Below are 26,175 nucleotides of genomic sequence, written 5' to 3' on the forward strand. Positions count from 1 at the left end.
GCAGGGGCCCTGGCAGAAATATTTAAAATGTCAATATCCATGGGTCAGGTGCCGGAGGACTGGAGGATAGCTCATGTAGTTCCGTTGTTTAAAAAAGGCTCAAAAAGTAAGCTGGGAAATTATAGGCCAGTAAGTTTGACATTGGTAGTAGGTAAATTATTGGAACGAATACTAAGAGATAGGATCTGCAAGTATTTGGATAGATAGGGACTTATTAGAAACAGTCAGCATGGCTTTGTGCGTGGTAGGTCATGTTTAACCAATATATTAAGATTTTTTCGAGGAAGTTACCAGGAAAGTGGATGAAGGGAAGGCAGTGGATGTTGTATAGAAATGTTTGTACATGGACATCAGTAAGGCCTTTAACAAGGTCCCGCATGGGAGGTTAGTTAGGAAGATTCAGTCGCTAGGTATACATGGAGAGGTAGTAAATTGGATTAGACATTGGCTCAGTGGAAGAAGCCAGAGAGTGGTAGTGGAGGATTGCTAATCTGAGTGGAGGCCTGTGACTAGTGGTGCCCCATAGGGATCAGGGCTGGGTTCATTGTTATTTGTCATCTATATCAATGACCTGGATGATAATGTGGCAAATTGGATCAGCAAATTTGCTGATGATACAAAGATTGGAGGTGTAGTAGACAGTGAGGAAGGTTTTCAAAGCTTGCAGAGGGATTCGGACCAGTTGGAGGAATGGGCAGAAAAATGGCAGATGGACAAGTGTGAGGCATTGCACTTCGGAAGGTCAAACCAAGGTAGAACATACAAGGTAAATGGTAGGACTCTGAGGAGTGCAGTAGAACAGAGGGATCTGGGAGTACAGATACACAATTCCCTAAAAGTGGCATCACAAGTAGATAGGGTTGTAAAGAGAGCTTTTGGTACATTGGCCTTTATAAATCAAAGTATTGAGTAAAAGAGTTGGAATGTAATGGTGAGGTTGTACAAGACATTGGTGAGACTGAATTTGGAGTATTGTGTGCAGTTTTGGTCACCTAATTAATAAGGTTGAAAGAGTGCAGAAAAGGTTTACAAGGATGTTGCTGGGACTGGAGAAACTGAGTTACAGAGAAAGATTGAATAGGTTAGGGCTTTAATTCCCTGGAGCATAGGAGAATGAGGGGTGATTTGATAGAGGTGTATAAAATTATGATGTGAATTATAATTATAATTCATAGAGTGAATGCAACCAGGCTTTTTCCACTAAGGTCAGGGAAGAAAAAAAACCCAGAGGTCTTGGGTTAAGGGTGAAGGGGGAAAAGTTTAACGGGAACATTGGGGGGGGGGGGCTTCTTCACACAGAGAGTGATGGGAGTGTGGAACGAGCTGCCAGATGAAGTGGTGAATGTGGGCTCACTTTTGACATTTAAGAAAAATTTGGACAGGTACATGGATGAGAGGGGTTTGGAGGGATATGGCCGAGGTTCAGATCAGTGGGACTAAGCAGAAAAATGGTTTGGCACAGCCAAGAAGGGCCAAAAGGACCATTTCTGTGCTTTAATGTTCTATGGTTCTAACTTTGTGGGCTGAAAGGCCTGTATTGTGCTGTCGGTTTTCTATGTTTCTATGAATATTACGGGTATTCAATTAAGTGCCCTTACACTCATTGTGCTTTTAAAATCTTGGAATCTTTTACTCTTTTGCACTTGACTTTTCTTTTCTTCCCTTCTACCTTTCTCTTTTCTCTTTTGTTTTTACTGTATCTTTATCCACACTTTTTTACTTTATCCATACTTTTCCAATTTTGTTGAACCCACCCCCCTACTATTTCGTTTAAAGCCCTATCCACAGCCCTAGTAATGCAATTTGCTGGGATCCAGTTACCATCATGGTTATATATGCATGAAATTTCATCTGCCCACATCTGGATTTTTTAATCCAACTGTATTGCTTCTGGCCTGAATGTTATCAGCACGACCCCCCCCCCCCCAATTTTGTGCCATCAGTAAACTTCACTAGTTATTTGTTATGTGCTTATCCAAATCATTAATGTAAATTAAGAACAGCAGCGGCCCCAAAACCAATCCCTGTGGAACCTTGCTTTTAGCAATTTCTGTGTGAGAATGATCCTCTCACCATAACTCATTGTTTTCTGTTTTTTTAAGACATTAGACAGTAGGTGCAGGAGTAGGCCATTCGGCCCTTCTAGCCAGCACCACCATTCGCTGTGATCATGGCTGATCATACACAATCAGTACCTGGTTCCTGCCCTCTCCTCATATCCCTTGACCCTGCTATCTATAAGAGCTCTATCTAACTCTCTTGAATGCATCCAGAGACTTGGACTCCACTGCCTTCTGGGGCAAAGCATTCCACATATCCACCACTCTCTGGGTGAAAAAGTTTTTCCGCATCTCTGTTCTAAATGGCCTACCCCTTATTCTTAAACTGTGGCCTCTAGTTCTGGACTCACCCATCAGCGTGAACATGCTTCCTGCCTCCAGCGTGTCCAATCCCTTAATAATCTTATATTTTTCAATCAGATCCCCTCTCATCCTTCTAGATTCCAGTGTATACAAGCCCAGTCGCTCCAATCTTTCAACATATGACAGTCCCGCCATTCCAGGAATTAAGTTTTGGAGACCAAAACTGCACACAATACTCCAGGTGGGGTCTCACCAGGGCCCTGTACAGCTGCAGAAGGTCCTCTTTACTCCTATACTCAATTCCTCTTGTTATAAAGGCCAGCATGCCATTAGCTTTCTTCACTGCCTGCTATACCTGCATGCTTGCTTTCATTGACTGATGTACAAGAACACCTAGATCTCGTTGTGCTTCCCCTTTTCCTAACTTGACTCCATTTAGATAGTAATCTGCCTTTTTGTTCTTGCTACCAAAGTGGTTAACCTCACATTTATCCACATTAAACTGCATCTGCCATACATTTGCCCACTCACCCAACCTGTCCAAGTCACCCTGCATTCTCATAATATCCTCCTGACATTTCACACTGCCACCCAGCTTTGTGTCATCAGCAAATTTGCTAATGTTACTTTTAATCCCTTCATCTAAATCATTAATGTATATTGTAAACAGCTGCGGTCCCAGCACCGAACCTTGCAGTACCCCACTGGTCACAGCCTGCCATTCCGAAAGGGACCCATTAATCACTATTGTTCCCTGTCAGCCAGCCTATTTTCAATCCATGTCAGTACTCTGCCCCCAATACCATGTGCCCTAATTTTGCCCACTAATCACCTATGTAGGACTTTATCAAAAGCTTTCTGGAAATCCAGGTACACTACATCCACTGGCTGTCCCTTGTCCATTTTCATAGTTACATCCTCAAAAAACTCCAGAAGATTTTCGAGCCAATTCTGCATGCATTTGCACACCTTACCCTGAATCCCTACCTCCTGCAATTTGATTATTAACCTCTCATGGGGTACTTTGGAAAACCTTCTGAAAGTCCAAGTAAATGATATCAACTGCTCTATTGTTACCAAATTTTCATTGCCTCTTCATAGGACTCCAAGGTATTATTAAAACATGATTTCCCCTTTCTGAACCCATGCTGGCTTTCTGCTAACATGCCTATTCTTAGCTATTTTTCCATCTTATTCTTTATTATTGCTTCCTTTATCTTGCCTGCAATGTACCATTAAGCTTACTGGTCTATAATTACCAGGGTCAGTGTGGACTCCCTTCTTATATACTGGGACAACGTTACTCCATTTTTAGTCCTGAGGGATTTCACCAGTCTTCAATAACTTTTGAAAAATACATGTTAGGGGCTTAATTATATTATATATAATTACAGACCTTTTTAAGTACCTCTGGATACATGTTGTCCAGCATTGGAGATTTATTAACTTTCAACCTTTTCAGCTGAAGCAGGTCCTCACTTTCTAAGATATCCAAGTCACTTAAAACCTTATTTTTCTCTAAATGTACTGGCATATTGCTAACATCTTTGCAAGTGAATACTTCAACAAAATATACTAGTTAAGAGTATCTGCTAAGTCCTTTTCTGCATAATTTGACACCCCACTTAATGCACTCAACTTCCACCTTAATTTTTCTTTTGTTACTGAAGTATCGTAAAATATTTCTTTGGGTCAATCTCAGCATCAGCAATATTGTTCTTAACATGCCTATTGGCAATCCAATTTCCCACTTGACTATAGCTCTCATTTTCATATATTCTATGGTTAACATCATTACTATTTTTTCTGTACATACCTTATATAGCTGACTTTTCTTCAACAATTTTTTCTGTACATCTTTATTCATTCATGTAGTTTATCTATTGTTTTTATTGTTACCCCCAACCTTGGGTACGAACATTCCCTGCACTGTGTATTCATTGTTGTTGTGACTATCCCTTGAGGTTGAGGATGATGGTCTTCGTTCCATTTCCACAGAGCGAAGATGCCTGTGTGTGTATTTGTTTAACGTGTACTTGATGTTGCGCTCCAAGAAGCACACGATACTTGACAAATCAACCAACTGATTCCAGTGGCATGGAAACCACGACGGTTGGAGCTGATGGATTTGTTGCAGCCTTCATCCGCCTTCACAGCCATTGAATTCAAAGTAACTTCATCTGCCTGTTCCATCGTTGAGGTCTTGGTTGGATTGTTCTTGGTCAGGGACCTCACCCTCGACCTTACCACCATGGGTGATCCTACCAAGAGCATAGCTCCAAACAGCATCACTCTCGGGAACTCAGGACCACACAAGCTTCTCCGCCGTGATAAGCTGACAATCCATGGAGAAGTGTGTGTATTACCTCTAAAATCGACCCAATTGTTCCTCAACCAACTCAACATCAAGCAGTTCCTTCAGATTACCTTCTGAAGTCTTTGCGCCATCTGCACAGACTTTGCCTTCCTGAAATTCAATTTAATGGCTTTGGTTTTTACTGATACACTTTCCCCCAAGAAAAAACAAACAACTTGAGATCAATTGTTCCTATAGGCTCTACAACATCCTACTCAAAATTGTATCCAGATTGTTACAGAATATCAAATCTAGGACAGGCCTCCCTCTTGTTGGTGCATTAACATACTGGATCATAAAACAATTTTTCAATAACTCCTTTGTGTAAAGATGCTTTAGGCTGCTCTTTCACCTGGAATCCAGTCAAAAACTTTCTTCACAAAGCCACTTTTATCAGTTTCAACAAAATAGTTGTATCTTATACACAACTTGAAATATTTAATCTGACCTATAGTTCACTGCTTGTTTTAAAAAAAACATGTTCTATTGTAAAAGTACCTGGTTTAATGTCAGTGCTTGCCATTTCCCCTTCTATGGGTTTCTCCAATGCCAAATCTTTAGGAGATGGAACTTCAATCTTCTCTGTACTCTCTGAAACTGGTTCAGTCTCCTCTTTACTTTCCACCTGGTAAAAGGCAAGTGTATCTGTTGAACACAATTTTCTTTTCTGCACAACAGAATTGTGATATCATTCAAGAACATGAAGAACAAGGACAAGGTGCACACAGGATAACATCGCAAGTTTAGGAAAGGGAATAGGGAGACACTGCTTTTGCACAGATAGCACACAGATTGTGTGTTGGCTCGTGGCCAAGTGGTTAAGGCGTTCGTCTAGTGATCTGAAGGCAGATAGTTCGAGCCTTGACTGAGGTTGCATGTGTGTCCTTGAGCAAGGCACTTAACCACACATTGCTCTGCGATGACACCGGTGACAAGCTTTATGAGTTCTAATGCCCTTCCCTTGGACAACATCGGTAGTGTGGAGAGGGGAGACTTGTAGCTTGGGCAACTGCCAGTCTTCCATAAAAAAAAACTTGTCCAAGGTGCAAATCCATGGTCTATCGAGACTAACGGAGGCCTACTTCTACTACTACAGAGATTGTGAAATACATAAAATTTGTGACAAAATAATGGAAGGTAGGGAGTTGGGAATACAAACTTACTTTCTTTCTTTTTAAATCTTTTTATTATTTTTCAAACAAACATAAGAAAACCAGCAAATACAGAGAGCTTGAGAGTACATAATTAATAAGGTTGGAATGCAAATACAAACAGTTAATAACACAGATATAATAACCTCCCAAACTCATAATGTATTACAAAAAATGGAACCCCCCCCCCGCCAAAAAAAACAAAAACAGAGCTAACTAACCGACATGGACTATTGTATCATATCAAGTATATACAGTAGTGTCAATAACTCCGCACCTCCATCCAAATAACTAAAGGTGTTAAGAAAAAGGTTTGGGAAAGGTCAGTTTAACTCATGAAAATGTTGAATAAATGGTCTCCAGGTTTCTACAAATTTGACCCAAGGGTCAAAAATGGTACTTCTAATTTTTTCTAAACTCAAATAAGAAATAGTTTGGGAAAACCACTGAAATGTAGTTAGGGATTAATTTCTTTCCAGTTCAGTAAAATAGATCTTCTTTAGTGTGGCAAATGCAATCATATGCCGAGCTGAGGGGGATAAATAACTGTTATCCACCATTGGTAAGCCAAAACTTGCAGTAATAGGATGAGGTTGCAAGTTAATACTCAAAACTGTTGAAATGATACCAAAAATCTTTCCAGTATTTTTGCAAGGGCAAGACTAAAACGTGTGTGTCAATGAGGCTACTTCAGAATGGCATCTGCCACAGATCGATTAATATGAGAACAGAATTGAGCAAGTTTATCCTTGGCCCTATGAACCACCTTGAATTGTATTAGGGCATATTTGGCACAAATAGAAGAGCAGTTAACTAACTGTAAGATTTTCTCCCATTGCTCAATAGGTAAGGGACATTGAAGTTCTTTTCCCCATTCATTCTTAATTTTATCTGACATCCCTGGTTGTATTTTCATGATCATATTATAAATGACAGCTACTAAACCCTTCTGATAGGGATTTAAACCTAGAAACTTTTTCGTAATATCAATTAGGCATGAATTCAGAAAGGACTGTAACATATTATTCAAAAAATTTCTAATTTGTAAGTATCTAAAAAAGGGGCTCTGGACAAATTATATTTATTGGACCGCTGTTTAAAGAACATAAAACAATTATCTGAAAATAAATCATGAAAACATGTTATACCCCTCGTTTTCCATAGCACAAAGGTTTGGTCCATAAGAGAGGGCTGAAAAAGAAAGTTAGATATAATAGGGCTTGATAAGATGAACTTGTCCAAACTAAAAAATTTGCGGAATTGAAACCATATTCGTAATGTATATTTAACCAAAGGGTTAGTCATTTGTTTGAGTTTAGAAAGGACAAAGGGAAGCAAAGATCCTAAGATAGAGAACAATGAAAAGCCTTCTACAGATTTACACTCCAAATTTACCCATTGTGAGCTTTGTATTGCCACCAATTCCTGTGTCCAAAATATTAAATATCAGATGTTAACTGCCCAGTAGTAAAATCTTAGGTTTGGCAAAGCCAAAGCACCTTCCTCCTTAGGCTTCTGTAAATATTTTTTACTTAATCTAGGATTTTTATTCTGCCACACATACAAGGATATTTTAGAGTCACTAATATCAAAGAAAGATTTAGGAATAAAAATTGGTAATGCTTGAAATAAGTATAAAAATTTAGGTAAAACTATCATCTTAACAGAATTGACTCGACCAACCAATGACAAAGACAATGGGGACCATCTCGTGACGAGTTGCTTAATTTGGTCAATTAAAGGTAAAAAGTTAACTTTAAATAAATCCTTGTTTCTTGGTAATTTTGATACTCAAATAAGTTATCTGTAACTACTTTAAATGGTAGATGTTTATAAATTGGAACTTGCGTATTTAATGGGAATAATTCACTCTTATTAAAATTCAGTTTATAGCCAGAAAAACTAATAAACTGAGCAAGCAAAGATAAAATAACAGGAATAGATCTCTCAGGATCAGAGATATATAGTAACAAATTATCAGCATATAGTGATAGCTTATATGTCCCTTCCCCACGGGTAATACCAAAAATGTTAGGTGAATCACGAACAGCAATGGCTAAGGGTTCCAAAGCAATGTCCAATAGTAGAGGACTTAAAGGACCGCCTTGCCTCGTGCCATGAAACAGCTGAAAAAAGGGAGATTTTTGATTATTGGTAAGAACCAAAGCCAAAGGCTTGTAATATATTAATTTAATCCATGATATAAATGTTGGGCTAAAGTTAAAATTCTGAAGCATATTAAATAAATACGGCCATTCAACTCTGTCAAATGATTTCTCAGCGTCTAAGGAAATGACACATTCGGGGATTCTAGATGAAGAAGTATAAGCTATATTAATTAATTTTCCAATGTTGAAAGATGAATAATGATTTTTAATAAATCCAGTCTGGTCCTCAGAAATGACTTGAGGTAGTATATTTTCCAATCTATTGGCCAAAATTTTGGTAAAAATCTTGGATTTTTAAGTTCCCTGGCCACCACCGCCATATTTTCAACACGGACGTCCAGCCCCTATATACCTCCATCCCCCACCAGGAAGGTCTCAAAGCTCTCCACTTCTTTTTGGATTCCAGACCTAACCAATTCCCCTCTACCACCACTCTCCTCCGTCTAGCGGAATTAGTTCTTACTCTCAATAATTTCAACTTTGGCTCCTCCCACTTCCTCCAAACCAAAGGTGTAGCCATGGGCACCCGCACGGGTCCCAGTCATGCCTGCCTTTTTGTTGGCTTTGTGGAACAGTCCATGTTCCAAGCCTATACAGGTATCCGTCCCCCTTTTCCTTCGCTACATCGACTACTGCATTGGTGCTGCCTCCTGCACGCATGCTGAGCTCATTGACTTCATTAACTTTGCCTCTAACTTTCACCCTGCCCTCAAATTTACCTGGTTTATTTCTGACACCTCCCTCCCCTTTCTCGATCTTTCTGTCTCCATCTCTGGAGATGGCTTCTACTGATATCTACTATAAGCCTACAGACTCTCACAGCTACCTGGACTATTCCTCTTCCCACCCTGTCTCTTGCAAAAATGCTATCTCTTCTCACAATTCCTCCGTCTCCGCCGCATCTGCTCTCAGGATGAGACTTTTCACTCCAGGACGAAGGAGATGTCTTCCTTTTTTAAACAAAGGGGATTCCCTGCTTCCACCATCGACTCTGCTCTCAAACACATCTCTCCCATTTCCCGCAAATCTGCCCTCACACCATCCGCCCACCACCCCACTCAGGCTAGGGTTCCCCGTGTCCTCAACTACCACTCCACCAGCCTCCGGATCCAACGTATAATTCTCCATAACTTCTGCCACCTCCAACGGGATCCCACTACCAAGCACATCTTTTCCTCCCCCCCTCTTTCTACTTTCTGCAGGGATCGCTCCCTACGCGATTCCCTTGTCCGTTCATCCCCCCCATCCCTTCCCACCAATCTCCCTCCTGGCATTTATCCTTGCAAGCAGAACAAGTGCTCACCTGCTCTTACACTTCACCATTCAGGGCCCCAGACAGTCCTTCCAGGTGAGGCGACTCTTCACGTGTGAGTCGGCTGGTGTGGTATACTGCGTCCGGTGCTCCTGGTGTGGCCTTTTATATATTCATGAGACCCGACGCAGACTGGGAGACCATTTTGCTGATCATCTACGCTCTGTTCGCCAGAGAAAGCAGGATCTCCCAGTGGCCACACATTTTAATTCCACGTCACATTCCCATTCTGGTATGTCTATCCATGGCCTCCTCTACTGTCAAGATGAAGCCATACTCAGGTTGGAGGAACAACACCTTATATACCGGCTGGGTAGCCTCTAATCTGATGGCATGAACATCGACTTCTCTAACTTCTGTTAATGCCCCTCCCCTTCTTACCCCATCCCGGATATATTTAGTTTTTTTTTCTCTCTCTGCCCATCAGTGTGCCTTTTCTCCATATCCCTCTGGTGCTCCTTTCCCCCTTTCTTTCTCCCTAGGCCTCCCGTCCCATGATCCTTTCCCTCTCTAGCTCTGTATCCCTTTTGCCAATCACCTGTCTGGCTCTGCTTCAACCCACTCCCTCCAGTCTTCTATCATTTCACATTTTCCCCTCCCCCTCCTACTTTCAAATCTCTATCTTTCCTTTCAGTTAGTCCTGACGAAGGGTCTCGGCCTGAAACATCGACAACGCTTCTCCCTATAGATGCTGCCTGGCCTACTGTGTTCCACAAGCATTTTGTGTGTGTTGCTCGAATTTCCAGCATCTGCAGATTTCCTCGTGTGAATATAGAAGAAAAGGATTTAAAAAACTCTGCAGTATAACATTCTGGACCAGGGGCTTTACCTGAATTCATTGAAAAAGTAGCCTCTTTTATTTCAGTTTCCGTAATGCAGGCATCTAATGATACACAATCCTCGGCTGTTAATTTTGGGATATTCAGTTTCCTTAAAAATTCATCCATTATGGAAGAATCATCAGAAAATTCTGATTGACATAAAGTTATAAAATCTTGAAAGGCTTTATTTATCTATTTATGATCGATCATCAGAGTACCATCTCATTTAATGATCTTAATGATCTGAAATTTAACCGAAGCAGTTTTCAGTTAATTAGCCAATAATTTACCAGATTTGTCCCCATGTATATAAAACTGAGTCCTAGATTTAATTAATTAATTTTCAATCGAACAGGATAATAGCAAACTGTGCTCCATTTGAAGTTCAACTCTCTTTTTATTTAGAACATAGAATACTACAGCACATTACAGGCCTTTCAGCCCACAATGTTGTGCCAACCTTCAAACCCTGCTTCCCATATAACCCCCCCCACCTTAAATTCCTCCATATACCTGTCTAGTAGTCTCTTAAACTTCACTAGTGTATCCGCCTCCACCACTGACTCAGGCAGTGCATTCCACGCACCCACCACTGAGTAAAAAACCTTCCTCTAATATCCCCCCTGAACTTCCCTCCCCTTACCTTAAAGCCATGTCCTCTTCGTACTGAGCAGTGGTGCCCTGGGGAAGAGGCGCTGGCTGTCCACTTTGTCTATTCCTCTTAATATCTTGTACACCTCTATCACATCTCTCATCTTCCTTCTCTCCAGAGAGTAAAGCCCTATCTCCCTTAATCTCTGATCATAATCCATACTTTCTAAACCAGGCAGCATCCTGCTAAATCTCCTCTGTACCCTTTTCAATGCATCCACATCCTTCCTACAGTGAGGCGACCAGAACTGGACACAGTATTTGAAGTGTGGCCTAACTAGTGTTTTATAGAGCTGCATCATTACATCGCGTCTCTTAAACTCTGTCCCTCGACTTATGAAAGCTAACACCCCACAAGCTTTCTTAACTACCCTATCTACCTGTGAGGTAACTTTCAGAGATCTGTGGACATGTACCCCCAGATCCCACTGCTCCTCCACACTACCAAGTATCCTCCCATTTACTTTGTACTCTGCCTTGGGAGTTTGTCCTTCCAAAGTGTACCACCTCACACTTGTCTGGGTTGAACTCCATCTGCCACTTCTCAGCCCACTTCTGCATCCTATCAATGTCTCTCCGCAATCTTCGACAATCTTCTACACTATCCGCACCACCAATCTTTGTGTCGTCTGCAAACTTGCCAACCCACCCTTCTACCCCAAGATACGGGTCGTTAATAAATATCACAAAGTAGAGGTCCCAGAACAGATCCTTGTGGGACACCACTAGTCACAACCCTCCAATCTGAATGTACTCCCTCCACCACGACCCTCTGCCTTCTGCAGGCAAGCCAATTCTGAATCCACCTGGCCAAATTTCCCTGGATCCCATGCCTTCTGACTTTCTGAATAAGCCTACCGTGTGGAACCTTGTCAAATGCCTTACTAAAATCCATGTAGATCACATCCACTGCACTACCCTCATCTATATGCCTGGTCACTTCCTCAAAGAATTCTATCAGGCTTGTTAGACACTATCTGCCCTTCACAAAACCATGCTGACTGTCCTGATCAGACTATGATTCTCTAAATGCCCATAGATCCTATCTCTAAGAATCTTTTCCAACTGCTTTCCCACCACAGACTTAAGGCTCACTGGTCTATAATTACCCAGACTATCCCTGCTACCTTTTTTGAACAAGGGGACAACATAAAGATCCTAGTCAGAGGCTCAGCAACCTCTTCCCTCACCTTGTGGAGCAGCCTGGGGAATATTCCATCAGGCCCCGGGGACTTATCTGTCCTAATGTATTTTAACAACTCCAACACCTCCTCTCCCTTAATATCAACGTCGTCCTCACCGTTATCAAGTTCCCTCTCATTGGTGAATACTGAAGAGAAGTATTCATTGAGGATCTTGTTCACTTCCACAGCCTCCAGGCACATCTTCCCACCTTTATCTCTAATCGGTCCTACCTTCACTCCTGTCATCCTTTTGTTCTTCACATAATTGTAGAATCCCTTGGGGTTTTCCTTTACCCTACTCGCCAAGGCCTTCTCATGCCCCCTTCTTGCTCTTCTCAGCTCCTTCTTAAGATCCTTTCTTGCTACCCTATATTCCTTAATAGACCCATCTGATCCTTGCTTCCTAAACTTCATGTATGCTGCCTTCTTCCACCTGACTAGATTTTCCACTTTACTTGTCACCCATGATTCTTTCACCCTACCATTCTTTATCTTCCTCACCGGGACAAATTTATCCCTAACATCCTGCAAGAGATCCTTAAACATTGTCCACAGGTCCATAGAACATTTCCCTGCAAAAACATCATCCCAATTCACACTTGCAAGTTCTAGCCTTATAGCCTAATAATTTGCCCTTCCCCAATTAAAATTTTTCCTGTCCTCTCTGATCCTATCCTTTTCCATGATAATGCTCTTTACTCGGAGTCACAGAATAAGTCTCATCAATTTCTTTAATTTTATCAACCAACTTAAGTATTTCAGTGTTTATTCATTTTCTGACTCCATCAGAGTATGACATAATCTATCCACGGATAAATACTTTAAAAGTGTCCCATAATATTCCACTAGAAATCTCATCTGTAAAGTTAGTTGAAAAGAACAAATCAATTTGTTGTTTAATGAAGTTGAGAAAGTCTGAATCCTGAAGTAGAGAAGAGTTGAACCGCCATGATTTAACACTTCAGGATGAATCCGCTGTCTTAATAGATAGGTTCAAAGGTGCACGATCACAGACAGTAATAGAGTCATAGTTACAATCAATAAAGTCTGTAAGTAAATGATGATCAATAAAGAAATAGTCAATTCTTGAGTAATTATGATAAACATGAGAGAAATATGAAAATTCTTTATCCTTAGGATGTAGAAATCGCCAGATTTCAGAAATTCCAGAATCAACCATAAAGGAGTTAATGAGAGAGGCCGATTTATTTGGAAGAAACTGAATAGACTTAGATCAATCTATCGAGGGATTTAAACAACAGTTAAAATCCCCACCCATTATCAGCATATACTCACTTAAATTAGGAAGGGATGTGAATAAACACTTAAAAATTTGGGACAGTCAATATTCGGAGCATAAGCATTAACTAAAACAACTTCTTGGTTAAAAAGTAAACCAGTGAGGAGCAAAAATCTATCTTGTGGGTCTGAAATTGTTTCATAATGAATAAAAGAGGTTGAGGAGTCTATAAAAATAGAAACGCCTCCTACTTTAGATTTACAATTCGAGTGGTACTGTTGGCCCTTCCAAACCCTAAAAAAAACATTGACTATCCTCTTTCCTCATGAATCTCTTGTGCAAAAATAGTATTAGTATTCATTCTATGGAATACTTTAAATATTTTTTTCCATTTAATCAGATGGTTTAAACCATATGTATTCCAGGAAACAAAGTTAATAATCTTATTCATATTGCTAATATTTATCGTAGTAAACGCACAAGGTTAAACAGAAAATAAACTCATGAATCTAGAAGAGGAGAGCAGGTTCAAAGAGGAACCAATAGTTATGACACTTCAGACATTTTGGTAGATTCAAGTCAGCCCATGAAGGAAAAACTAAGCGAAAAGCAAAAGCAAAAGAGAAACCCCCTCCCCCCACCCACGAAAACCCAAGAAAAAGCCAGAGGAAGGCCAGCAGGCAAACTAACACTAATTTTACCCCTATCTCTCAAGACGGCGGCTCAAAAAAAAAGAAAAAATTCACAAACCACCCATATTAAAAAGGGTTAATATAACAAGAATATAAAATTAATATTATTAATAAAAAAGACAAGATTAAGAGAGAAAAAAACTAAACCTGAAACAAGATAGCATTGTACTAATATTTCAATAGGACACCAGCAGTCTTGTTCAGACACATCCGAACAGATGTGACGTGTCCAAGAACTAAGGTCTTATTGGAAGAAGAAACGACATCTTGAAAAGAGAAATTTTAAAAAAGATTGAATACTTCAGCATAAAAGATATAAAGCAAAAATATATTCAAACTTAAAAACATTTAATTAGTAGCTTTCAAAATCAAAAGAATAATGATAAAAAAAGTCTCGAAAGAAGCCGAAAACAGACCTTTACTTGAACATATAGGAAGTAATACTACCAGTCATCACATACGGATCTTCAAATTATGAAAGATCTGAATCTATAAGCTAATTGTTAGCTTAAAAGAAAAAGCAGAAACAATAAAAATTATTAAAGAGAGATAATAAAAATACGTTAATCAGCTCATAGTAGAAAGATGATGTTCCTTGAGAAATCTTTGGGCATCAGCTGGAGATTTGAACAGCCGACGAGAATTATCGGGAAGAACAACTCGCAGATGCGCTGGGAATAACAACACTTGTTTGAAGCCTTTCCGATAGAATTCTGACATCACCGGTTTAAAAGCCATTCTTTCCCTCAAAACTTCAGGGCTAAAATCTTCCACAATACAAAATTTGAAATCTTGAAAGTCGATCATGCCCTTTTGGCGGGCAGCTCGACTCAGGCGAACTTTAATATGAGCATAGTGAAGCTGGAGGATTACTGGCCATGGTCTCTCACCTGGAGCTGGTTTTAAGCAAGAAATGTGGTGCCCACGGTCAATCACTGGAGGAGTATCCAGAACATGAGCCGAACACATCCATTAAGAATTTAGAGAAAAATTCAACCGGATCTCCCTTCTCGACATTTTCCGGGAGCCTAATTATCCGCAGGTTCTGTCTTCGAGATTGATTTTCAAGATCAATAATTTTGAATTTGTAGTGTTCCAGCACTTGAGAAGTTGAAGACAGCTTTTGTTCCAAAGTTTCGATTTTACAATCTCTCTGACGGACGGCTTCTTCAAGAGCTGAAATTTTTGCTTGTTGTTGAAATTCCGATTTAAGCGATTGAAGATTTACATTGACCGTCCTTAAAGTTTCATCAAGCTGAGAAAATTTTGGGCTGTTTATCCTCCAGTCTCTCATCCATGAGTTTCCTGATTGCATCCAGAGTTAATGGTTTTTTAGTTGGTCTCGCTTCTTTAGTTTTTTGTGATTTGCCAGACATTTTAACAAGTTGAAAATATAATTCAAAAAGTCAAAAAGTATATCTTAAATATCAACCCCTTTAGGGTAGGTATAAATAAGTCAGTTAGGGGGTGATTGCAGGTAAAAGTAGTAAAAGGATTGGAGCAAAGCCTAATTCATCTTCACACCATGAGCGCCATCTTGAGAGGGGGAATATAAACTTGGTGCTGGACAACATCCACTGCATGGGTGCTATTGTTAATGCAGCTCCTGTGAAATTCCATTTAGATGCTCAAAAATTAGGTGTTATTGCTCAAACATCTGCATGTGATCTTATTCATGAAGACAGCAATGTTTGTGATTTGTGACAAAAGAACTTCGACTGGAAATGATAAGTCTGCTTTTCATTCCAATACTCCTTGACATGATCATTTCCAGTATATTTTGTTTTTATCTTGCAAGTGAAAAAAATCCTCACCCAAATCCAACTTAATATATTTTTACATCCTTCGTATAGTTCTGACGAATTGGTTATCATACTCTAATTGTGGTTTCAGCAATGGTTACTAGAAATTCAGCATAACTGCTTGCTATACACATTTCCCAATGACAAAGAGTCACCATTTGGCTCAAGTTTACGCTTCCTGACACAGCTCGTGTACCTGTCCATTCCCCAGGGTAGACTAAGTGAACCAAGGGCTTTAATGTGTGCAGTACAATAGGGACCTGGGAATCCAGATTCATTATTCCACAAAAGTGGCATCAGAGGCCGATAAGGTCATAAAGAACGATTTTGGCACATTAGCCTTTGTAAATCAGAGTATAGAGTATGGAGTTGGGATGTTATGTTTAAGTTGTACAAAGGCTAAATTTGGATTATGTGTACAACTCTGGTCACCTACCCACAGGAAAGATAGCAATATGATTGAAAGACAGCAGAGAAAAAAATGTTGCCAGGGCTTGAGAACTTGAGTTACAAGTTATGACTTTATTCACTGGAGCGCAGGAGAATGAGGGAAAAACTTTTAGCTTTTAAGTTATGAGGGGTACAGACAGGTTGAATGCATGCATTTTCCTTCATGCTAGGTGCCAGAACATTTAGTGGAAAGGTTGTAGAGACATATGGTTAAGACCTCAGACAAAGTTAGTAATCAAAAGGTTGAGCTGCATATATTTCAATGCCAAGATATGTCATTGGAAAGGCTGATGAGCAAAGGGCATGATTAACACCTGGAATTATGTTGTAGTCATTAGTGAGACTTGGTTGCAGGAGGGCCAGGACTGGCAGCTTATTATTCTGGGGTTCCACTGTTTTTAGACATGACAGAGCAGGAGGAGCAGTGGCATTACTGGTCAGGGAAAATGTCACAGCAGTGCTCCACTAGGATAGACTGAAGAACTCGACTAGTGAGGCTTTATAGGTGGAACCAAGAAACAACAAAGGGTTGAGTACATTAATGGGGCTATATTACAGACTACCCAAAGTTCCTAGAGATTTAGAGGAGTGTATTTGTAAAGAGATTGCAGAGTGTTGCAAGAAACAAGGTTGTTATCATAGGTGATTTTAATTTTCCCCATTTTGACTGGGAATGCAATATTGGAAAAGGACTGGATGGGATAGAGTTTGTCAAATGTGTTCAGGAAAGTTTCCTTCATCAGTACATAGAAGTCTCAATGAAAGAGCATGTGATACTGGATCTGTTATTAGGAAAATTTTAATTTTAATGTTTTCCTAATAACATTAAAATTAAAATTGTACAAGGCATTGATTGGTGAGGCCAAATTTAGAGTATTGTGTATAGTTCTGGTCACTGAATTATAGGAAAGATGTCAACAAAATAGAGTACAGAGGAGATTTACTAGAATATTATCTGGGTTTCAGCACCGAAGTTACAGAGAAAGGTTGAACAAGTTAGGTCTTTATTCTTTGAAGAGTAGAAGGTTGAGGGGGAACTTGATAGAAGTATTTAAAATTATGAGGGGGATAGATAAAGTTGACATGGATAGAATTTTTCCATTGAGAGTAGGAGAGATTCAAACAAGAGGACATGAGTTGAGAGTTAGGGGGCAAAAGTTTAGGGGTAACACAGGGGTGGAACTTCTTTACTCAGAGTGGTAGCCGTGTGGAACAAGCGTCCAGTGGAAGTGGTAGAGGCAGGTTCGATATTGTCATTTAAAACAAATTGGATAGGTATATTGACAGGAAAGGAATGGAGGGTTATGGGCTGAGAGTAGGTCAGTGGGACTAGGTGAGAGTAAGCATTCAGCACGGACTAGAAGGGCTGAGATGGCCTGTTCCATGCTGTAGTTGTTGTATGGTTAAATGAGACAGGACTGGTGATAGAAGTTTGTGTAGGGGAACACTTTGCATCCAGTGACCATAATGCCATTGGTTTCAAAGTAAATATGCAAAAAGTTAGGGCTGGTCTGAAAGTTGAGATTCTGAATTGGAGATGATATCAGAAATTATCTGGCAATCTGTGGATTTGGACAGGTTGTTTTCTGGCAATGATTCACTTGGGAAGTAGAAGGCCTTCAAAATTGAAATTCTGAGAATACAAAGGTCACATATGCCTGTCAGAATAAAAGGTAAAGATAAGAAATGTAGGGAACCTTGGTTTTCAAGAGATTTTGAGGCCCTGTTTAAGAGACAAAAGGAGTTGCAAAGTAGATATAGGCAAGAAGGAACAAATGAGGTGCTTATGGAATATCAGGAAGGCTAAAAGAAGGTATGAAGTTGTTCTAGCAGACAAAGTGAAGGAGAATCCTAAGGGATTCTACAGATATGTTAAGAGCAAAAGGATTGCAAGAGACAAACCTGGTCCAAAGCAGATGGAGGAGATCTTAAATGAATTTTTTGCATCCGTATTTATGCAGGAGACTGACACTATGGAAGTCTACAGAAGGGAGGCAAAGCAGCATCCACTTCACAGTTTCTGTACATTTACAGAGGTGTTTGCAACCCTGAGGCAAATTAGGGTGGATAAATCCCCAGGGTCTGACAAGATGATCCATCAAGCTCTACAGGAGGCAAGTGCTGAAATTGCTGGGGCCTTAGCAGAGATACTTAAATCATTCTTAGTTACTGGGGAAGTACCAGACAATTAGAGGATAGCTAATGGTATTGCGCTGTCGAAAAAAGGCTCAAAACATAAACCAGAAAATTAAAGGCCAGTGAGTTTTGGGAAAGTTATTGGAAGGTATTCTAATAGACTGGATATACAAGTATTTGAAAACATATAGATTGATTAAGGATAGTCAGCATGTCTTCGTGCATGGTAGATCACATCTAACCAATCTTAAGAGTTTTTTTTGAGGAGTTACCAGGAAAGTGGATGAAGGCAATCCAGTGGATGTTGTCTACATTGACTTTAGCAAGCCATTTGACAAGGACCCACATGGGAGGCTGGTCAAGAATGTTCCGTTGATTGGCATTCAAGATGAGGTAGTAAATTGGATTAGACATTGGCTTTGTGGAAGAAGCCAGGAAGTGGTACTAGAGGGTTGCCCCTCTGACTGGAGGTCTGTGCTAGTGGTATGCCACAAGAACTGGTGCTGGGTCCTTTGTTGTCATCGGTATCAATGATCTGGATGATAATGTGCATAACTGGATCAGCAAATCTGCAGATGACACCAAGATTGGGGGATAGTGAACAGCATGGAAGACAAGCATGGCTTGCGGAGGGATTCCAAGTAGCTGGAAAAATGGCAGATGCAATTTAATGCAGATAACTGCAAGGTTTTGTACTTTGGTAGGACCAACTATGGTAGGTCTTACACAGTGAATGGTAGGGCACAGGAGTGTGGTAGAACAAAGGGATCTGGGAATACAGATCCATAATTTATTGAAAGGGGTGTCCCTTCATAAATCAATGTATTGATGAAGATGTCATGTTGAAGTTGCACAAGACATTGGTGAGGCCTAATTTGGAATATTGTGTGCAGTTTTGGTCACCTACCTACAGAAAAGATATAAAAACAGTCAAAATAGTACAAAACAATTACAAGGATGTTGCTAGGTCTGGAGGACCTGAACTATGAGGAAAGATTGAATAGGTTAGGACTGTGTTCTTTACAACATAATAGATTGATAGGAGATTTGACAAGACGTATGCAAAATTATGATGGTTATAGATAGGATAAATGCAAACATTTTCCACTGAGGTACAGTGGGATTACAACCAGAGGTCATGCTTTAAGGATGAAAGGTGAAAAGTTTAAGGGGAATGAGAAGAAACTTCTTCACCCAGAAAATCATGAGAATATAAAGTGAGCTGCCAGCACAAGTGGTGCATGCAAGAGCAATTTCTACATTTAAGAGTAGTTTGGACAGATACAGATAGTAGGGGTATGGACAGCTATGATCCAATGCAGGTGGATGGAGTAGGCAGTTTAAATAGTTTCAGCATGGACTAAATGGGCCAAAGGGTCTATTTCTCTGCAGTAGTACTCGCGTTGCTTCTCAGCAACCAATTCCTTTCATGTGCCCATCACTCCCAGTTGCCCTAGCACCACTGATGAGGGGTCATCATGCACAATATTACCACCATTTGTCATTTATTCATTACATTGTTTTGCACACCTGAATTGCTCAGAACTACTCACTTTTTCGGATTCTTGACCTTCTGATTGAGTTTCCATTTTTTCCTCTTCAACATCTGCTTCTCAAATAAAAAATAAAATTGTGTTCAGCAGAACTAAAAAAAAAAATTACATTTCAAACATAATTGTGTTAGCCACGGTCAGAAATAGTACTTTAATTATCTGCAGTTTAGTGCAGGGATTTATGCCATGGACCAATACCATTAAGCAAGGGGTCAGGTTGGGAAACTCTGGTTTAGTGCAAAAGAAGTGGAAAGAAACTGCCATCTTGGTTACATTTCCATTACAATTTGTAAATTATTCATCCTATTTAACTTTGTCAATAGAGACTTGGAATCAGCTGCTCATGTTGTTGCCACACTAGCAGATAAACAGAGTGCAAGTCCAACTTGGCATCAGTACTTAACCATTCAGACATGACAATGGTGGAATACAACTTCATAACACAATTACTTGTGGTGTACTTGGTGTGTTGGTGACAGCCCAATATTGCTAAACAGACCTGGGATACCTTGCAATTATGTCCTGGCCATTTTACCTGCCACGGGAGATTTCAGCAATTGTTTTCATAGAGGTGTACATTCCACCTCAGGCCAATGTCAAACAGGGTCTAGATGAACTGAGTGATGTAATCAACAGGCTTGAAATAGCACATCCTGATGCCTTCCCCGTCATTTGGAAGATTTTACCCAAGCCAGCTGATAAAGTCACTAATTATCATCAACTAATCACCTGTAGTACCAGAGAAAATAACATGCTGGACCACTGTTACAGTAAATTCAAATGTGTTTCCATACTGTTCCACACTCCCACTTTGGCAAGTCTAATCACCTGGTTGTACTTCTATACCCTTTGTATAGACAGAGACTGAAAACACCTGCACCAGAGGACCAAAGTGGTATGGTCCAGCAAGGCACAGGAATGCATACAGGACTGCTAAGAATCGGTGAACTTTACATTCTATTCCAGACCCATTCTTTTAAAAGACCCTATCGTATCCACCTCCACCACCGTTGCTGATCCTGAGATTACTACCTTTGAGGTCCTGCTTTTCAACTTCCTTTCTAACTCCATGTAGTCTTCTTTCAGGACCTCTTCCCTTTTCCTACCTATGTCATTGGTACCAATATGTACCACAACCTCTGGCTGTTCTCCCTCCCACCGCAGGATCCCACCGCGTGATTTTTATTAACAACCTGGATGTGGGGATAGAAGGGTGGGTTGGCAAGTTTGCAGACAACACAAAGGTTGGTGGTGTTGTAGATAGTGTAGAGGATTGTCGAAGATTGCAGAGAGACATTGACAGGATGCAGAGGTGGGCTGAGAAGTGGCAGATGGAGTTCAACCCAGACAAGTGTGAGGTGGTACACTTTGGAAGGACAAACTCCAAGGCAGAGTACAAAGTAAATGGCAGGATACCTGGTAGTGTGGAGGAGCAGTGGGATCTGCGGGTACATGTCCACAGATCTCTGAAAGTTAACTCACAGGTAGATAGGGTAGTTAAGAAAGCTTGTGGGGTGTTAGCTTTCATAAGTCGAGGGACAGAGTTTAAGAGACGCGATGTAATGATGCAGCTCTATAAAACTCTGGTTGGGCCACACTTGGAGTACAGTGTCCAGTTCTGGTCGCCTCAGTATAGGAAGGATATGGAAGCATTGGAAAGGGTACAGAGGAGATTTACCAGGATGCTGCCTGGTTTAGAGAGTATGGATTATGATCAGAGATTAAGGGAGATAGGGCTTTACTCTCTGGAGAGAAGGAAGATGAGAGACTTGATAGAGGTGTACAAGATATTAAGAGGAATAGACGGAGTGGACAGCCAGCGCCTCTTCCCCAAGGCACCACTGCTCAGTACAGGAGGACATGGCTTTAAGGTAAGGGGAGGGAAGTTCAAGGGGGATATTAGAGGAAGGTTTTTCACTCAGAATGGTTGGTGCGTGGAATGCACTGCCTGGGTCAGTGGTGGAGGCAGATACGCTAGTGAAGTTTAAGAGACTACTAGACAGGTATATGGAGGAATTGAAGGTGGGGGGTTATATGGGAGGCAGGGTCTTAGGGTTGGCACAACACTGTGGGCCGAAAGGCCTGTAATGTGCTTTACTACTCTATGTCCTATATCTTGAACAAGATCAGAAACATCCCAGACCCTGGCACCTGGGAGGCAAACTACCATCCGAGTTTCTTTCCTACGTCCACAGAATCGCCTGTCTGAACCCCTGACTCTGTAGAGTCCCCTATCACTACTGCCTTCCTCTTCCTTTCCCTACCCTTCTGAGCCACAGGGCCAGACTCTGTGCCAGAGGCATGGCCACTGTCACTTCCCTCAGGTAGGCTGTCCCTCCCAACAGTATTCAAACAGGAGTACTTATTGTCAAGGGGTACAGCCACAGGGGTACACTCTAGCACCTGACTCTTTCCCTTTCCCCCCCTCTCTGTGACCCACTTGTCTGTCTCCGTGACCCTGGTGTGATTACCTGCCTATAACTCCTCTCTATCACCTCCTCACTCTCCCTGACCAGACGAAGGTCATCAGGTCCCTAACACGGTCCCTTAGGAGTTGCATCTCGATGCACAGGGTGCAAATGTGGCCATCCGGGATGCCGGGAGACTCCAGACCTCCCACATCTGAAACCGACCAAACTGGCCTCACACACATACTGCCTCCTTTTGCAATCAACAACTGCCTCACCTTGTCCCATTACCACTGAAGCCCATTAAGCCAAAGCCCTTTCACTCTGCTACCCGCTAGATATGGCTGCCTTCTTTTTAAATTGTTCGCTTTCAACTGTCTGAAGTCATGCGCCCGCACACTCTGGCCTCTCTCTTCCCCCGAGAACTCAAAATGTCTTCCTGCTGGAAATCCTTAGGTGCTCTCCCACTGCCTTCTTGTTCCAAATGGTGCATAGTTCCTTGAAGGTGGAATCTCATGTGGATAGGGTGGTGAAGAAAGCTTTTGGTATGTTGGCCTTTATAAATCAGAGCATTGAGAATAGGAGTTGGAATCTAATGTTAAAATTGTACAAGGCATTGGTAAGGCTGAATTTGGAGTATTGTGTACAGTTCTGGTCACTGAATTATAGGAAAGATGTCAACAAAATAGAGAGAGTACAGAGAAGATTTACTATAATGTTACCTAGGTTTCAGCACCTAAGTTACAGGGAAAGATTGAACAAGTTAGGTCTTTATTCTTTGGAGCATAGAAGGTTGAGAGGGGACTTGATCGAGGTATTTAAAATTATAAGGGGGATAGATAGAGTTGACATGGATAGGCTTTTTCCATTGAGAGTAGGGGAGATTCAAACAAGAGGACATGAGTTGAGAGTTGGGGGCAAAAGTTTAAGGGTGATACGAGGGGGAACTTTTTTACTGAGAGAGTGGTAGCTGTGTGGAACGAGCTTCCAGTAGAAGTGGTAGAGGCAGGTTTGGTAGTGTCATTTAAAGTAAAATTGGATAGGTATATGGATAGGAAAGAAATGGAGGGTTATGGGCTGAATGCAGGTCAGTGGGACTAGGTGAGAGTGAACGTTCAGCATGAACTAGAAGGGCCAAGATGGCCTGTTTCCGTGCTGTAACTGTTATATGGTTATAACAGAGCAATTATATACCATCGCCAGTTACTACTACAATACAGAGATTGCCCAAAAACGAACCTTCATGAAAATCTGCTGGTTAGATTACATGACCTCGGCTTGTTGAGGGAATCAGGCCTGCAGTCCTGGGAGTTGCCTGCAGCTGGTGGCCAGAGGTGGAGACAGCGTAAGTGGTGTGCAAGGAAGCGGAAGCGAGGTGAGCGTGCAGGAGTCCGTGCCACGATAAAAGTAAGCCCGAGCCGGCTGGACCTCCTGCCCATTCTGCTCTCTAATGTCTGTTTGCTGATGGAATCAGGCCTGCAGTCCTCGAAGTTGCCTGATACTGGTGGCCGGAGGTGGGGACAGTGTAAGCGGTGTGTGAGGAAATGGAAGCGAGGCGAGTGGGCAGGAGACCGTGCCAGGAAAAAAGAACGTCCTAGCCAGCCGGCTCTCCTGTTCATTCTGCTCTCCAATGGACATTAAATTGGATTGCATCTGTGGCAACAAAATACTCGGCGTGAGTACAGAAACGGACAGAATCCCGGGCGCCGCCATTCAGCTGACTGTTTATGAAACAGTTTTTCCCCCAAGCCATCGACTACCAACCTACTGACCTCTGCTGTGCCTATTGTCTTGTTTATTATTTATTTTAATGCCCACACTGTTCTGTGTACTTTATGCAGTCCTGGGTAGGTCTGTAATCTAGTGTAGTTTTTGTGTTGGTTTACGTAGTTCAGTGTAGTTTTTGTATTGTTCATGTAGCACCATGGTCCTGAAAAACATTGTCTTGTTTTTACTGTGTACTGTACCAGCAGTTATGGTCAAAATGACAATAAAAGCAACTTGACTTGATTTGCAGGTGAAGTACTGCCTCACCTGGAAAGGACAGCTTGGGGCCCTGAGTGGAGCTGAGGGAGGTGGCAAATGGGCAGGTAATAGCATTTACACCGCTTGCAGGGATGTGCCCGCAAGGAGATTAGTGGGGAAGGATGAATAAACAAGGGCCTTCACAGAAGAAAGCAGTTAATTAGCAAGAAAGTGCATGAGAAAGAAAAAATAACAATCATAACAGTCGCCATAATCAAAAATGACTTGCATGAATTGAAGCACCTCCGCTACATCTGCCAAAAGCAGGATTTCCCAGTGGCCGCCATGTCAGTGCGGCCCTTCTCTTTTGCCACGATGAGGCCACTCAGGTAGAGCAGCAGCATCTCATATTCCATCTAGGTACCCTCCAATCTGATAGCATGAACATCAATTTCTCCTTCTGGTAATTATTCCACCTCCCCTATTCTTCTATACCCCACTATGGCCTCTTACCTCTTCACGTGCCCATTATCTCTCCCTGGTACCCCCCCCCCCTTCGCTTTCTTCTCTGATCCACTTTCCTCTCCTGCCAGATTCCTTCTTCTCCAGTCTTTCACCCTTCACCTTTTAGCTTGTCCTCTTTCTGTACCCTCCCCTTCCTTTTCAGTCCTGAAGAAGTCTCTATCCGAAATGCTGACCATTTTTTAATTTCTATAGATGCTTCCTGACCTGCTGAGTTCCTGCAGCATTGTGTGTGTTACTCTGCATTTCCAATACCTGCAGACTATCCTGTTCAGAATTAGAAATTACTTGCCTCCATGACTGAACATGCAAATGAATAATGCTACTGTTTCACCATACCAGTTTTCTCTGGTTCCTCTGGAGCTGTTCCGGCAATGCCACTGTTTTCTAAGCCATATGAAGGATCCACTTTGCCAGAAGACCGGGCCATCTCTTGTACTTTCTTGATGTGTGCCTCCACTAGTTCAACTGGCACTTCCTCCCTCACATGGGAAAATTCCTCTACCAAAGAAAGTACAATTATTTGCAAATATCTAAGTCAATTTCTTCACCCATCATAAGTCTGCCAATTTCAACTCCTGATTTAGTTTATAAGAATTTAACTTTCATTACCCAGAATGTTCATCTCTATAATTTGCATGAGTTTTGAAGACTGATTAGTATGTTAGTCCTGGAAAAGAGATTATGGATTGAATGAAAGTTAAATTCTGGGTAATAAAAGTAGTTTATTTATGGAAACACCAAAATTACATCTCATGTTTGAGACTGGAAAATTATTCAACCAAAATATGTTACATTCACTGGTTATCTGGTTCTCATTTTACATCTTGTAGTTTAATAAAGATATTGGGCAATAGGCATGTGTGACATGCAGTTTAGCTTCAATGATGGCTTGATGATTTCAAGGTGAAGATAAATAACAATTAATTTGATTTTTTTTCCCTTCAAGTTGGCTTATCAGATGCCTCCTCTTCCTGTTTTGGAACTGTAGTATCTTTCTATACCAGGGTTGACCCATCTTCAGAGAAAAGATTCTGGAAAAAATGTCTGCAAATTCCTTACCTAATGCAGCTTTGGCAGCTGCCGCAGCCACCCGAGGATCAACAACTGAGGCCAGGAATGCCACAGTGCTCATGACAGGGTTTCCAGACTGGCTGAAGGGAACAGGTTGGAAGGCCAAAGGACCAAGTGAGGAATCAGTGTCTTCCAGATATGGGTCTTCAATGGGGAGCCGCAGGAAATTCAGTATGCATTCATCTTGTGTGCGGCTCCCAACATGTTCAGATACTTTATTCCAGTCATCTTTGTACATTTCAAGAGCCTAAAAATGAAAATTATTACAAATTTCATTCAAATTAATCTGCTGCTGTCACAACTTCAATTTACTGCCACTTAAGGGAC

General features: G+C 41.2%; 1 protein-coding gene across 4 annotated transcripts in view; it reads right to left on the reverse strand.

Moving 5' to 3' along the window:
• Positions 1-26,175, reverse strand: part of smarcc1a (SWI/SNF related, matrix associated, actin dependent regulator of chromatin, subfamily c, member 1a) — a 282,864-nt gene that overhangs the window by 63,515 nt on the left and 193,174 nt on the right. For 2 of the 4 annotated variants that reach the window (XM_059985324.1, XM_059985310.1), the window contains exons 20-23: positions 25,837-26,095; positions 25,114-25,275; positions 19,880-19,938; positions 5,218-5,344 (exon numbers count right to left, since the gene is read on the reverse strand). In XM_059985324.1, the coding sequence (XP_059841307.1) occupies positions 5,218-5,344; positions 19,880-19,938; positions 25,114-25,275; positions 25,837-26,095 (607 nt within the window). The remainder of the gene's footprint in view (positions 1-5,217; positions 5,345-19,879; positions 19,939-25,113; positions 25,276-25,836; positions 26,096-26,175) is intronic. The other 2 variants (XM_059985330.1, XM_059985318.1) reach the window with 2 other exon arrangements.

Source organism: Hypanus sabinus, chromosome 1, assembly GCF_030144855.1.
Source record: "Hypanus sabinus isolate sHypSab1 chromosome 1, sHypSab1.hap1, whole genome shotgun sequence".
Taxonomy (NCBI): Eukaryota; Metazoa; Chordata; class Chondrichthyes; order Myliobatiformes; family Dasyatidae; genus Hypanus; species Hypanus sabinus.